At 36.1% G+C, this 15,167-nt stretch overlaps 1 protein-coding gene across 1 annotated transcript in view; it reads right to left on the reverse strand.

Annotated features, from left to right (window-relative positions):
* The window catches only part of PTPRD (protein tyrosine phosphatase receptor type D), a 452,720-nt gene that overhangs the window by 28,282 nt on the left and 409,271 nt on the right, over positions 1-15,167 (reverse strand). Inside the window, 2 exon segments of the mRNA XM_031060787.1 lie at positions 8,025-8,179; positions 8,712-8,831. Of these exon segments, the coding sequence (XP_030916647.1) occupies positions 8,025-8,179; positions 8,712-8,831 (275 nt within the window).

A 15,167-nucleotide genomic window follows, 5' to 3' on the forward strand; every position in this document is an offset into this window, starting at 1 on the left:
GTATAATCCCTGAACCATAGGCTAAGTGCCAACCAAATATGGCTTTATACACATATGACGGATTTAATCAAAGAGACCACAAGTAGGTGTTTTTCATTATTTGAATCTGCATGACAAAATATTCCTATTACTTGTTATTTATATGTTTTTGAATTTTAATAATATTTTCAGTGATCATTTCTGAGTTTTAATGCTTATAAACAATGGAAGCATATGTTATACATACAGCAACTACAGTTCAGGTTTTAGGAAAGGCTTGTTTGCTATGAAGAACTGGTGTCTAACTGAAGACAAAACGTGAAAGTGGATCAGCATCAGTTTGCTTGTGTTTGACAATTCATGGAGGATTTACTGATAATATAGCACAGTATTTTCCTACTCTAAGAAAAAAATCTATCAAGGCCAATTTTATAGGACCCTCCACACAATAACATTAACTAGAGTGTGCTAGTTCTTATCATATTCATACTCCCAGGTTTTCATAAGCAAGTGCCTAAATTTAATGAAAAATAAATTAGATACTTAAGCTCATAATAACACTGCTAAGTTAGAAGATGAGTTGGGAAATAGTATCTTTGCTATCAAGATGATTCTAATTAGTGACACCCAAATTTGAAACGGAGAAAAGAAAATCCAGCATTACCCATCCATCACTCTCTCAATCAGCATACAGATCGAGACACTGCCTCTTGTCTGTATGATTGCATGAGAGGTCTTGCATGTTCAACATAAAATATTCAGGGTCTTCAACTGTAAGGTTTTTGTAATCTGCATTTTCATGACCTTGAAAGTTTTTATGGTGAAAATATGAAGGCAAATCTAAACTCCCCTCTACCTGTGACATCTCCTGTCCATGTGTGTAGTGCCATTCATTATAAAATTACCAAGGAGCGTCTTGCTGTACCAATTTCATCCATTTAGCCTTTATCAACTTTTCTTCTAGACTCTTTCTCTTTCTCCAGTAGATTCTGCAATTCCAACAATTGATCAAAGACAGAGAAACCATCCAAAATTGTCTAAATGAAGTGAATCCAGTTCGACTTAAACTGAGATCAAGCATCCAAGGCATAAACATTGCAAGCCTCATCCTGTATATGTTGAAATGAAATAACTTCTACGAATAAAGGTATGTGTAGAAATGAAGCTAATGCCAGTCAGTTTCTCTGATTGCATAGTCTGCATAGCTGAGACTATTAATACAGATGAAATATAAGGAAAAACATGGACATTAACTTATTCCTATATTTTTATATTAAGAGGAACTTAATATCCTCATCAGGATCACCAACTAGATATCTTTTCAATATGAGATTCTTATAGCAATCTTATCCCTGTCTGTTTTCTATTAGTGAACAATGACTATGAGAAAAAACAATATTTATGAGATGTACAGTGATCCAGAGCTAACAGCTGAAGAGTAAATAGCTTTACAGCTTTTTTTGTATAGGGATGATACCCAGCACAGTAGCAACTCAATAACTTCTGGATACAGACATGTGGGTTAAAATGAGAAAATTTAAAATATTTATGATATTAAAATATTTGTCATACTAAAATGCTTTTACTGTCTTTTCCTCTCTAGAGCTTTCAGCTGTCCAATGAAGTTAGGAAGGGTCCTGGATTATTCTCAGGAGAGGGAAAGGGAAGACATGAGGAAGATTCTAGTATTTTTCAATCTTACTTGTGTTGTTTCTGAATATGTACTGGAGAGGCTTTTTCCCCTACCGTGAAAAAGGATAGGCAGTCATCTGCAACCTACTCACTGCAAGGATTAAAAAATGAGCACTTGTAAGGCCTATGGCAAAAGAAGCAGTTCAAACTATACAGAAATGAAATGAAATAATCCACTGGAAAATCATTGCCTTTGATAAGTATATTTTTTTTTCTTAAACATTCTATTTTTTATTCACATACACTGAACAAGAATTCTACTTTAGGAAATAGAATATCATATGGTGTTTTGTTACTTTTTGAAAATTATCTTGTTTTTCACTCTGCTTACTGGTTATGTTAGTGTAGTCAGATACAGATTTACTTAAAACAGTCACATTCCTCTAAACAGCCAAGTCTTTCTGTTAGCAATAGCAGCATTAACAGTACTTGCCAGAGCTTGAAAAAGAGTCTTAGAGATATACCCCTTGGTGCTGGTATTAAAAGAAAGACTCAAACATATGGGATCGCACTAACATGTTAAGCTTTTAGATAGTGTTACTGAACCAACTACTGAAGTTTCTGTGATGTTTTGAAAACACAGTGGCATAAAATTCCAAACACCCTCCAGTACTGGTTTATGTGATCTGATTAGCACCTGTTTGCCTGCACTAATCCAACTTCAAACAAAAACGCGTGTTTTCCCTGCTATCATTAGACCACACATTAGTGTCTCACCAATGCAGGATCCTAGGATTTAAGTCTGCATTTTTTTCATTAAAGAAACAATTTTTTCTTGATCAGCTCTGCAAATTAGGGCAAACCATGCAGAAAGACCAGTGGGATTGCAGTATTACTCAACTTCTGTGGAAAGGGACTGAAAGGTAATTTTAAAATATAACTGTAAATGAAAAAAAAAAAATCTGTGGGCATCAATTATTTCAGTCACCACAGAAAAATTTTCAGACAAGTTACTCTAAATAAGCCAACCAAGATTTCAAGCCATTGTGTAAAGTATGTACAAATAAGTGTAAGTACTTATACAAATAAGGGAGTGCTAAATTTCATTTGTGGATTTTTTTGTTGTTGTTGGTTTTGGGTTTTTTTTTTTTTTTTTGCATTCAGCTTTAATTTATCTGCTTTTCTCTTCCAAATCTCACACTAAGAATAAGGATCATGGAACATTTAGCTCAATATTGACCGAGGCTCTACTGAACTATCTTCCCTGGTAGATATAGACAGAAAATTTTATCTTTTTTCTTGGGAAAAGAGTAGAGTGGAATTATGCATTTATGTTATGACAACTACACCATTCATGGATGTAGTCCTTACAAAATATCTGATTACTTAAATTAAAAAATCTGCATTTAGATTAGGCCTTGATGTTTCTCTTGATGTTCCATGATTCTTTCAGCAATGATCTAAGTCTTTTTCCCCCTAAAATTGACATACCTGTGAATATGTTTTAGCTACCTTTTCCAGTAAAAGTCCTGCCAACTTTTCTGCACAAGTGTGCTGGTTTTGGACTACAACTCATTTTCTTCCCAGACTTCCTGCCTCTGTTTCAATGCATGGTGCAGTTCAAGGGAAGTGGGTGTGCATGGAAGGTTGGGAGGAGACACAGGTGACTCAGACTGACCAAAAGGGGTATTCCAGACCATATGGCATCATGCTTAACATATAAAGGAGGGGTGAAGAAGAAGGAAGAGGGAAGACTTTTGGATTGATGGCATTTGTCTTCCCAAGTCATCATTATGCATGATGCTCTCCTGGAGATGGCTGGACACCTGCCTGCTCATGGGAATCACTGAATAAATGACTAAATTCCTTGTTTTGCTTTGCTTGTGTATGCAGCTTTTGCTTTCAGCTTCTGTTTATTGATTAGAGCATCAGACCTTCATACAGTAATTAATAAGCTAACGCATATTCTGTAACTTAAGCTCTCTATTGGTTATTCTGTACATGTCAGCTCCACTTTTGTGTTTACATACTTTAAGAATTACATTCTCTTTCCCCCATGCTGTTTTTAATCACCGTATCTCTGCTTCAAGGATACAGAGGCCTTGTTACTTTCAGAGCTTCGTTAGCTGAGCTGGTTATTTTCCTAGCTTTTTAGCTGCTTGGACCAAGTCTGTGACTCTGGTCACGTACTATTCCTCAACACTCTTCCCAGTCTCTCTGGTACCGGAGTAAGTAAGCAGTTGTGTGGGTCTTGGCTGCTGGCTGAGGTTAAACCACAGCAACAAGAGCTTTGACTGGTAGAATGTGCTTATGAAATTCTTGACATGTTTTTGACTTCTGTATTAGATTCAAATTCAATACTGTACAGGCAATCAAACCGTTATCAAAAGTAGATGTCTAAATGACAAGCAAAGATGCCTGTTGCATATACATTAGTAACAAATAATTACCAATGTTTTGGAAATTCTGATCATATAATTTTGTATTTCTTTGCTATTATCACACAAATATTACTAAAAAAATATTTCCATTTGCATAGCTTTGACATACATTTATCAGAAATCATCAGGTTTAGTAATGTAGAATGGTAGTATGTACATTCTCAGTTAATTTCACTAGATAGAACTATGTTTTTTGGTCACTGTTATGTGAACAGAGGGTATTCAAGTATCTACTGGGTGGCCTCTTCAGTAATCAGGTGTTTTCAGCTTAGACTTTTTACCATTAAGCACATTGTAATTATTAAATAAACTCTTCACACATTCAAAAACCGTTTCCTAGGGACAGGATGTTAAAATAGCTTACCAAAAAACGAGGCTTTGATACAAACTTGTCTGGGGTCACTTGTGAACTGGGTCACCATCTACCTTGATTCTCTGTTGGACATTTAGCTGTACCCCAAAACCATGGAGCAAACTAGAAAAACCATTTAATCCCTTAACATGAAATGGTCTGAAAGTCAACTGCTGGTCATTTTTAAGTCAGATGGGTAGAAATGCAGTAAGGAAAATCCTGGGCTAAACCTTTCACTTGCCAAACATACCTATAAATACAGAATAAATAGGGGGTTGCTCTGTAAGCATCAAAACACAAACAGGTGGCTCTTGCGTTCCTCACCCACACAGGGTGAGAAATAAATTTTCCCTGTACTGTCGATAGCTTTGTTTTTCAGTTTCTATGGTTTAAAAGTTTGCAGAAAAAGGCTTCCACAGATTCTTCAAGCCTACTCTTTCTTTTTATCAAACACATTTTGAAAGGCAGCTCCCATTCTGTTTATACTTCTGTAATGTGATTATTAGAATTTCCTGAGCTCTGATAGTTTGGTAGGTACGGGAAGAAATATAAAAGAAGGTATTAGTGATGTCTCAGATGGCTTAAAATTGCAACTATAAATCCTGTGTTCCTTCTAGAAACTAAACTCAGATTACTCCTTCAATGAGATATTGTTAAAAAGACTGTTTACCAAAGGCAAAGGATATAAGATATGGTTCTGTATTATATTGTTTGGCTCTAGTTAGAAAAGTCTTAAGTACTTTTTAAATCTGGATGATGAAAAGGGGGAATTTAATGAAAAGAGATTTAGGTAGTCCTAAAAACAAAATGGGAGACAATAACAGACAATATACAGAACAAGGACAAGAGGAATATTAAAAAGGATGTAGAGGAAGACTAGGGGCCAGAAAGGAATAAATGAAAACCACAAAGTTTGTCAAGAACAGAAAAATATCTCAGTGGAAAACAGCAACTAGTAGAGGGCAGTAAAAGTAGAAGGAGATGCTTGGCAAAAATTAGAATGACAATTACCATTCTCCACCAGACGTGGAGAGAAAAAATTGATTAAAGTGTTAAATGACTTATAATAGGCAAAGGGAAGATTGGAACAGAGAAACTTACAAAATGAGCAACAGAGAAGGAAAAAAATGGAAAGCAGATTCTAATTAAAAACCGGGTAATGTGCAGAGTTTGTACTTAACTGTTTTAGATTCATTTTTTATAGCTTGAAATGAAATGTTTGTATATGTCCAGTACTTCAGTTTCAAACCAAATAGGAAGAATTTTCATACTGCTGTATAAAAGACATATCCTTTAGCCTAACAAATACTGGGGTGATGCTCTATAGTTGTTCCTCTTTTGATTTTTTTTGAACCAATTTAATAATCATAGAATCACAGAATAACCTGAGTTGGAAGGGTCCCACCAGGATTACTGAAATCTGATTCCTGTCCCTGCACAAGACAGGCCCAACAAAATCATGTTGAATGTAAAATGATAAGGCAATACAATTCCCTGAATATTATGTTGCTACAGTATGCCTGAAAAGTGACACGTTAACATGACTATTGTGAGAAGCACTTTAGTTACTTCATTAGTCTATCAGTTGGATAGTCAACACATTACACTGAGGAGTTAATTAGCACATTAATAAACTTTGGACTGTCCAGAACACTTGATGCTAAATATCCAGCCTGTTTTAATTATAGAGACGTACATTTTAAATTTTTTCAGAAACCTGGTTACATTAATTTTGTTCGTAGACAAATTGTTAGTAGTAAAATTTAAAAACCTTATTAAAATAATACGATATGTGAAAGTCTGTTTTTTAGAGGTTAGGTTGTATGAAATGACTGAAATCCCAATGTTTCTAGTAAGTATACATATGGCAAAAAGCTTATATATAGCAGATTATGCTTATTGCAGATAAATTATTGATACATAAATCAACAGGAATTTGGGATAAGAAAAGTTCCTCAGGCGTAAAATTATACTACCTAACTTGACCACCACTTTCAATGAAATCTGCCTGCAAAAGTAATGACCAAGAGAAAATAATTGCCTTGTACTTCATCAGTACCACTGAGTGATAACAATGCATTTTATTTCCTCTTTTCCAATGACTAGCCATAAAAGCTGATTTAATTTGCCTATTTTTCCATAGTGGTAATTTATACTATTATATGGAGAGATTTTCCGGAGTAGGAAAATTAATTTCTTCTATTAAGTTTGGTTTTGAGGTAGCATATAGCATCTTCACTGTTGAGCATCTTTGGAGTATGCTATATATGGATGAAGCTAAAGAAGTTGTATTTGAGGAAATCTAAAATCCTAGACAATAACCAAAATGTTTTAAGACCTTGTAAATGCAAGTACAGAAATATGCACCTCCATTCAAGAAACACTCAGCAAGCTTTATGAATATATTTCTGTTGTTATTTTTAATTATTCCACATTTTTAATCCTGATGTTTAAATAAACATTTAATATCTGTGTTCCATGTTCTCTGGTATTTTGTAAACAGTCTGTGCCTTTCAATATTTAAGTTATGCTTATTTTGTTTTCCTGTTGAATTTATTTTTCCATCTTGTTTACAGGAGACCCTCTCTCAATCACTTTAAAAGTGTTTAAATTATCAGATTCCCTGGATGGGTTATCAATATAAGAAGCCAGAACTAGACATGGTGGTATGCTGTAATTACTATTCCTCAGGTTTTGGATGAAAAAAGCAAGACTGGTTTTCAAATATGCTAAGCATTTGTAACTTCAGAGATCCATATATAGTAGCTCCCAGCCTTACTAATTGAAGGTATTCCAAACCGAAGTTCACAAGAAATAGTGATCTTAGGAACTTGCTTTGAAAAGGGCTACACAGCAAGCTATACAATGTATGAAAATATAACCTTGGAATGAGGGAACCCATCTTGGAGTTTATTTCAATCAGAATTGGTATATGTGTTCTGATAATGTCCTTATCAACATGATTTTAAGGCTTTCTCAAAGATCTGTTCAGCAAATTCCAAAGAAGCTGTATCTCTTCCTCTTCATTTTCCTTAGTCCCAACACATAAAAAGCAGCTGACTTTTTTTCTTCCATTGTTATTAATTCGTACCTTATAATGCCTGAAGAGGTATCCTACTTAGCAAAAAAGCATGGAGTACTAATTTCCCTCAAAGTCCTAAACCGGGCATTCAACCTTGAATACAGATTCAGGTCTTACCTGAATTTATCAATCTTAATTCCCATGTTTGCTACTTTCTCACACAATATAGGTTAAGTAATAATTTCAAAAAGTGTTTCATTGCTTAAAACATACTTTTTTCAATACTTAGGCTCTTAAACCAATACCATCCTCTTCCTTTCTCCTGCCACATTCTGAATGCCACAGATACATTTGTATTCTCCCTGTAGACTCTCCCTGGAGATCTTTTGATGTATAACATTAAATTATTTGTGCATAGACCAAATAAAATAATTCTAGCCTATCCAAGTTGGCACTGCCATACTTCATTTGCAATGCAACCACCTTTTTCTTTGACAGACTCAGAAGTCTATTTGAAAGAAAATCTTACTTTCATCTGCAACAAAACAGAAAGCAGGAATCTTGACATACCATGCTTTGAAGAAAGTTCTGGGCTTACCTGCAATGCACAACCATAGGTCCAGCATCAGGTGGGTTGCAAGTCTTGACTCGTCTCAGGAAAGCCAAGAATGGTGTTGGGTGTTCTGGGACACCATGGTCAGGCCAGGCAGTGAACTGGAATTGCCTCACTTCCCTTTTCTCACTTGAGCCATTCTATGAAATTTAAAAGTTTCATGAAAAACTGCTCCTTGAGATTATATCAGCGCTTTTCAGTAAAACAACTGCTAAAGCATATATACCAGTGAAAATTGTTTAAATATTTGGGGCCAGCAAGAAAAAGAACTATGGAGGAAAATCCAAATTACAGATTCAAACAATGTAACATCATTAAAAAAATGTACTGTACACTTGTGCACCACAAGTTTTCAGGTTTTTCATGGTGAGAGCTCTGCATAAACTTACAAAACTTCATGTTATCAGGAACACGTACTCTGTAGAAGTCTCAATATTCAGCGCTGTTAGAAGGAAACAAGGGTAAGGCTAGAAAGGAGGAAAAGGGGAGAAAGGGAATAAGGAAGTAAGGGAAAAAGGCACACAGGTAAAGAAGGAAGCAAAAGGGAGAAGGAGGACAAGGTGACAGGAGGGAAGCCAGTGATAGAAAGGAAAGAAGGAATGGGAATTGAGGGAAAAAAGTGCCAGCCTTTCAATTTGAAAGCATATAGTAAGTATATATAAGTATGCATACCTTGTGAAGTGCAAATGTACGAACACAGTACGTTGCCAATTCAACAGTGTCTAAAAGGGTGACTTGGATTAGTCCATAAGTTTCTGTGCCTCTGCTTGGCCAGTACTGATCACACTTCACCTGTAGTGAAAAACATGTTATCATTTAATACATTTAATACTGAAATTTATTACATATCTGACTGTATATCACCACAGTCTTTAAAAATATGTGAAGATACAATGGCCAACTTCCAACACAAGAAATTTATTTTATCATCCACAGGAACTGCTCTTCTGGTAGTAGATTATATAATGTCTTCTTCCATAATGGGCAAGTTCAGTAGGATGAATAATTGGGAAATGCTAATAAACATAAATACACTGAAGAAAAAGCCAATTTATAGTAGCCTAAAGTATGACCTATATCTTCACTTTTCACAGTCCATAACTTAATAACAGTACTTCAACACAGGTGGAACATTTTTAAATATTTGCCATATTTTACATTAATCCCCAAACTTATAAACTACTGCTTTGATGTTAGTATTTATTATGTATAGATATAGCTCAGTACAAACAAGTAGGTTTTTAGAAATAATTTCTGTACACTGATAAATGAAAGGGCATCAGCAACTATTAAGTGGACTGTGAGAAAAAAATTTCCTTCAGAGATCAGTGTTCATCAGAGAAGAAAGTAGCACATCATGAAATTGAGTCCACAGGCATTTAAAAAAATGGTTTGGTGGAGAGTTGATCCATCAAATCTAAAAAACCACAAAACATTTCATTCAGAGGAATCCTAATTTTAAAATGCCACAGTCTAGAATATTAATATATGCAATAATCCTGTGTAAGATGAAACATAAGAGAACCATATTTTTATCGTCATTTCTAAGGCTCAATAATTTGTTTTGGTTAAAAAGGGTATTTTTAATGATAACTGTTAAGAAAACAGAAATGCTGAACCCCTAAACCCACCAAAAAATGTAGTACAAAGCAGTATGGCAGTCAAGTAATTTAAAACATTTTACTTTCAGTGGCCGATGGGTGAAACAGAGTCAATCTCTATTCTATCTATAACAATACTTTCTTACTAATTAGCCCTGCCTACAGTACAGAAAATAAGTTTAAACTGAGTCCAGTAACAACACATTGGGATTGTTTAATACATGTCTTCATTAATCACTCCAAGCCAGACACATAAAAAATTCAATGAGAATACACTAAATGTAACAAACATCAAAAGCAGAATATTGCACAATATTTGCAGTAAAAAGATGTGAATTGTCATGCTAATCCACGAGGAAAACTGTTATTTCCCCAAAATGGAAAATTAAGTTATGCATCTTTGAAACTCATGCGTGCTCCAGGTTGTTCATTCTGCACAATAGTTATTGAAAAAAGACTTAGTACACTCTCCAGCTCTTCAGACCCAAATAGCTCTTTCTCACAGATCATTTTATTTTGAGGCTCAAAGGTCACAGATCATTAATGGCTCACAAATCGCAGTCTGAGAACAAGTAATCTAAATAGAGAAGGAAAAAATTCTACCCACTGAAGCAGGGGATAAGAATTAATTACTGGCAAAGTAAAGGGAAATATTTTACGGGCATTGATAATTTAGTTTAGAGATAATGAATTGCAACAAAGTAACTAAAAATGTTTATTGATACTGCTCTATTAAAAAATAGGATTGATAGTGCAAACATTCTCTTATTAAGTAAATAAATAATTACTTCCTTGTGTCACTTACTGAAAGAATAAGTACTGCAAGTAGTTCACAAATATCCAGTATATATTTGCGAGATTCCTAGTACTTGCCCCTTCGGTCTTTGTAAATCAAACAAAAAAGCATGCTTTCAATTTAAATTAATTAAAGACATTTAAATATAATTATAGAAAATCTAGCTTCACATTATAATTAATACAGAAACAGTGCAACATGTCTATATTGGTTACCTGTATTTTAAACAAACACGTTGTGGTTCATTATTTATTAATTCCCATGGAATGTAATGTTTTTGGAAACATTTTTTCATAGAAAGTGTGGATAAGTAATAACTTTAATTTGTAATCTTAGAAACTACAGGTTTACTCTGACTAAACCTAGGGTTTTTTCAATTAATAAAAATGATTTTTTAAATTCAAACAAGAGAGAAAAGTGCAGCTGTGCCTTTGCATGCCTAAATATGTTGTTCTCTTCTTCACCGGGCAGACCTCACATATAAATTATATGCTTATAGAAGCAGTACTAGCTTCCAGAAAGCATTCCTGAAAAATTACCCACTTTGCAGTTTGCTAACAACAAAGTTTGACCAGTTTGAAAATGACAGAAAATGTTTGTTTTATTTTTATTTTGTAGGGTAATCTAATGTTAAGAATTTACTCAGACTTAGAAGGCTATTTTTCATTTAGGCTGGGAAAAAATAAACGTGCATGCTCCGTTAGGTGGAGATTTTGTTTGGTTTTTTTTTTTTAATGTACTAGTTTATCTAACATAAACTTCAATTATGGTATAATTTTTCTAAAATACTTTCTGTGAGACCTATGTGATGCAGAGGACTGCTGCTGGAAGCAGACAGTAAGTGTTCAATAAGAAACTCAATTTGTAGTGTAGTATATATATTATTTGAAAGTGGAAACTGATGAAAATAAGCATCAATTCTTTTAGAAAGAAAACCTGATTTCAGATTGATGTGGATTTGACCTTCTGGAAGAGCACATGAAGCGTAAATTGATTGAACTGCATCTTCTGTCCCTTTTGCCTATTGATTTTTCTCAGATCAAGAGGTCTTCTTCAGAGATGTTTCCTTATGTGCCTCCTACCCTCTTTTGCTCTGTGATCATAAACCTTATATTCCCAATACTCCTAACAATTTAGACTCCAATTTATCTTTGTGAGAGATCAAACAATGTTTTCTATTGGGCTTCACTGGCAGCAGAGGACCAGATAATACAAGTTAATTGGTAAGACACTACTTTCTGAGACAGAGTTCTTTCCAAACCTTTTATTCTATGTTAAGATCCCAGTCTTCAGCTCTTGAAGCGGGAGAGATTACATATGCTATGTTCTTTTCAGAAAAGGAATCTCAACCCCCAAAATTTAACCCTAAATGTCAACAAGTCAATTTTGAAATATTTTGCCAAATGTGTTCTTGCTTTAGCTTTTTGGTCTGTTTAATTTCTGTGTAGTACAAGCCATTTATCTCTTGCTTCTCTAAATTATTTGGAAATAAAATATTTTGGCAAAGTATCGTGATGATAATACTAGCCCTCTCCAGAGTTACAATTACAGTGATTTTACTCTGAGTTATTTTCTAATATATCTTTGATAAGACCTCACCTCATAGTCATTATCCTTCTCTTATCCATGTAGTTCTGAGTTCCAAGGGTTGATCTTTTCCCTAGCAGACTATATCCACCTGCACCCAACAAGAGTTTTTCTGTGCCACTAACTGCACATGAAAACAGCTTTCACCAGCAAATATCTAATATTCTCTTCCCTACAACTAAAGATGACAACATGAATGAAGCAGACACGAGTGTGAAATAATTCACTGGTGATCTAAGAGTGGTTTTTTTTTAAAGAGAAATGTAACTAAAAGTACTGAAAAGCATACCTTTTACTCCTACTTTCACTATCACAGAATCACAGAATCCCTAGGTTGGAAGAGACCTTCAAGATCATCAAGTCCAACCCGTGCCCTAAAACCTCCACAAAACCATGGCATTGAGTGCCACATCCAGTCCTTTCTTAAACACATCCAGGGATGGTGACTCCACCCCCTCTCCAGGCAGACCATTCCAGAATTTTATCACTCTTTCTCTCCAGGCTAAACACCCCTGGCTCCCCCAGTCGTTCCTCACAGGGTTTGTGTTCCCAGCCCCTCACCAGCCTCGTTGCCTCCTCTGGATGCACTCAAGCGTCTCAAGGTCCTTCCCAAACTGAGGGCCCAGAACTGGACACAGCACTTGAGGTGTGGCCTCACCAGTGCTGAGTACAGGGGAAGAATGACCTCCCTGCTCCTGCTGGCCACACTGTTCCTGACACAGGCCAGGATGCCTTTGGCCTTCTTGGCCACCAGGGCACACTGCTGGCTCCTGTCCAGTCGGCTGTCACCAGTACCCCCAGGTCCCTTTCCAGCCACACTGTCCCCAGCCTGTAACACTGCAGGGGGTTATTGTGGCCAAAATGCAGGATTGTACTTGGATTTATTAAACTTCATCCTGTTAGACTCTGCCCATCCATCCAACCATTCCAGGTCTCTCTGCAGAGCCCTCCTACCCTCCAACAGATCAACACACAATCCCAGCTTAATTCCATCTGCAAATTTAGTAATGAAAAACTCAGTACCCTCCTCCATATCATCAGTAAAAATATTGAACAGACCTGGCCCAGCACAGACTCCTGAGGACAGCACTGCTGACTGCCCCCAGCTGGATGCAGCCCTGTTCCCCTCCACCCTCTGGGCCTGGCCATCCAGCCAGTTCTGAACCCAGCGCAGAGCGCTCCTGTCCAAGCCCTGGGCTGCCAGCTTTTCCAGGAGTGTGCTGTGGGAGACAGTGTCAAAGGCCTTGCTGAAGTCTAGGTAGACAACATCCACAGCCTTTCCTGAATCCACCAGGCAGGGACCAGGTTGGTCAAACACAATGTTCCCCTCCATAAGCCGTGCTGGCTGGGTCTGATACCCTGGCCACCCTGTAAGTTCTGTGTGATGACACTCAATATAAGCTGTTCCATGACCTCACCTGGTACTGAGGTCATGCTGACTGGCCTATAATTACCAGGATCCTCCTTCCCACCCTTTGTGTGAATGGGTGTCACACTGACCACCTTCCAGTCCTATGGAACCTCACCAGTGAGCCAGGACTGCTGGTAAATGATGGAGAGGGGCTTCACAAGCTCATCTGCCAGCTCCCTCATGACCCTGGGATGGATTCCACCTGGTCCCATGGATTAATGAAAATCCAAGCATCTCAGCAGTTCTCTGACTTCTCCTGGATAACAGGGGGACCAATCTGCTCCCTGACAGCATCTCCCAACCCATGATCCTAAGTTGCATACTGCCAAAACCACTACATATGAAATCAGAGCAGCTCTCAAATGACTAAATACAATAAAAAGAAATCTTTTTAGGTACCATAGAAATGGATGTAGTTAGAATATATAACTAGTGGTAGGCACATTCTCTTGACTTGCCTCTCAAACATACACATATTTTCTTTCTCTACATTTCTTCCACTCAGACCATGCAAATCCTTGCTCTTTATGGAAGTACAAATATTCACTGAAAGGAAAGCTGTAAAAAAAATGTAAATGCATCCTTTTTCATTAAAAATGAGAAGCTTGAAACATTTTCAGACTTGAAGGGTTTCAGCTACAGAGTTCCTAATATTCGTGGATATTCACACTTCAACAAGTCATAGACACTAGAGAACATGCTGCTATGCATCAACAGAGCTGAAGGAAGTGCATATCCATATGAACATATGAATACAAAGATTCCTGACATTCAAGGGTAGAGAAATAATTTTCCAGTATAAAGTTCCACCATTCATGCTGAAAAGCTCCTTCAGGTGATTCTTACCACATGAACCAGCTGTTACAAGCCATCTAAGATTATAAGGACAAAACAAAAAAGATCAGGAAAGAGACAGAAAACTAGTGTAAGGCAGATACATATATCACACGATTTGCTGTAACAATAGTGTATTAATTATGCTGAATCTAGAACACAAAATATCAGTAGAACATAATTTCTTGCTCCTGTTTTCTTACTAAAAATACTTTTGCAGACAGAATTTTCTGTAGTATTTCTGTAGTTTCACATGACCTTCCTTCAAAAACAGAAGAATAACCTAATAAATTATGTTGAATGGCAATAGTAATTATGCAATAAGAATGGTAGTGCCAATTGCTGCTGGTAGAACCTGTCTCAAACACTATCATTTAATTTACTGCCTCAGACATTTCAGCTGATGTTTTGTCTCCAAACAGATTTTACATTGAAGCCATTTTCTTTTTCCAGCAATGCCTTGCCACCTAAGGATTAGGTTGATTTGACTCTAAAGCTTAAAGACATTGACAATAGTATTTGAGATTATAATGCAAAGATTAAAAAAAAATCAGAGTACAGACACGTTTTTCAATTTTATTTAAACAAGATTTCCTCTAGTGCAACTCATTGAGTTCAGTCTAGGCTTAAATGAAAGATTAAATTCATAGCCATAAATAAGTTTTGAATTTTGGTCTTAATTACAGTAGCCACAAAAAAAAAATTCCAGTAAGAATCTAGAGGTAACATAAATGAACCGTAGGCTAATCAATTCAAAACAAATTTTAGTCCTCTACTAAGGCTTCAAATACACCCTCATGACTCCCCTACTTTCTGGAATTTCTGAGATATTATTAATAGGTTAACAGTTAACACTGAAAGATAATTGATTAATTAAAGAAATTATTCCCAGATTTTTT

Source organism: Geospiza fortis, unplaced genomic scaffold, assembly GCF_000277835.1.
Source record: "Geospiza fortis unplaced genomic scaffold, GeoFor_1.0 scaffold491, whole genome shotgun sequence".
In the NCBI taxonomy this organism is placed as follows: Eukaryota; Metazoa; Chordata; class Aves; order Passeriformes; family Thraupidae; genus Geospiza; species Geospiza fortis.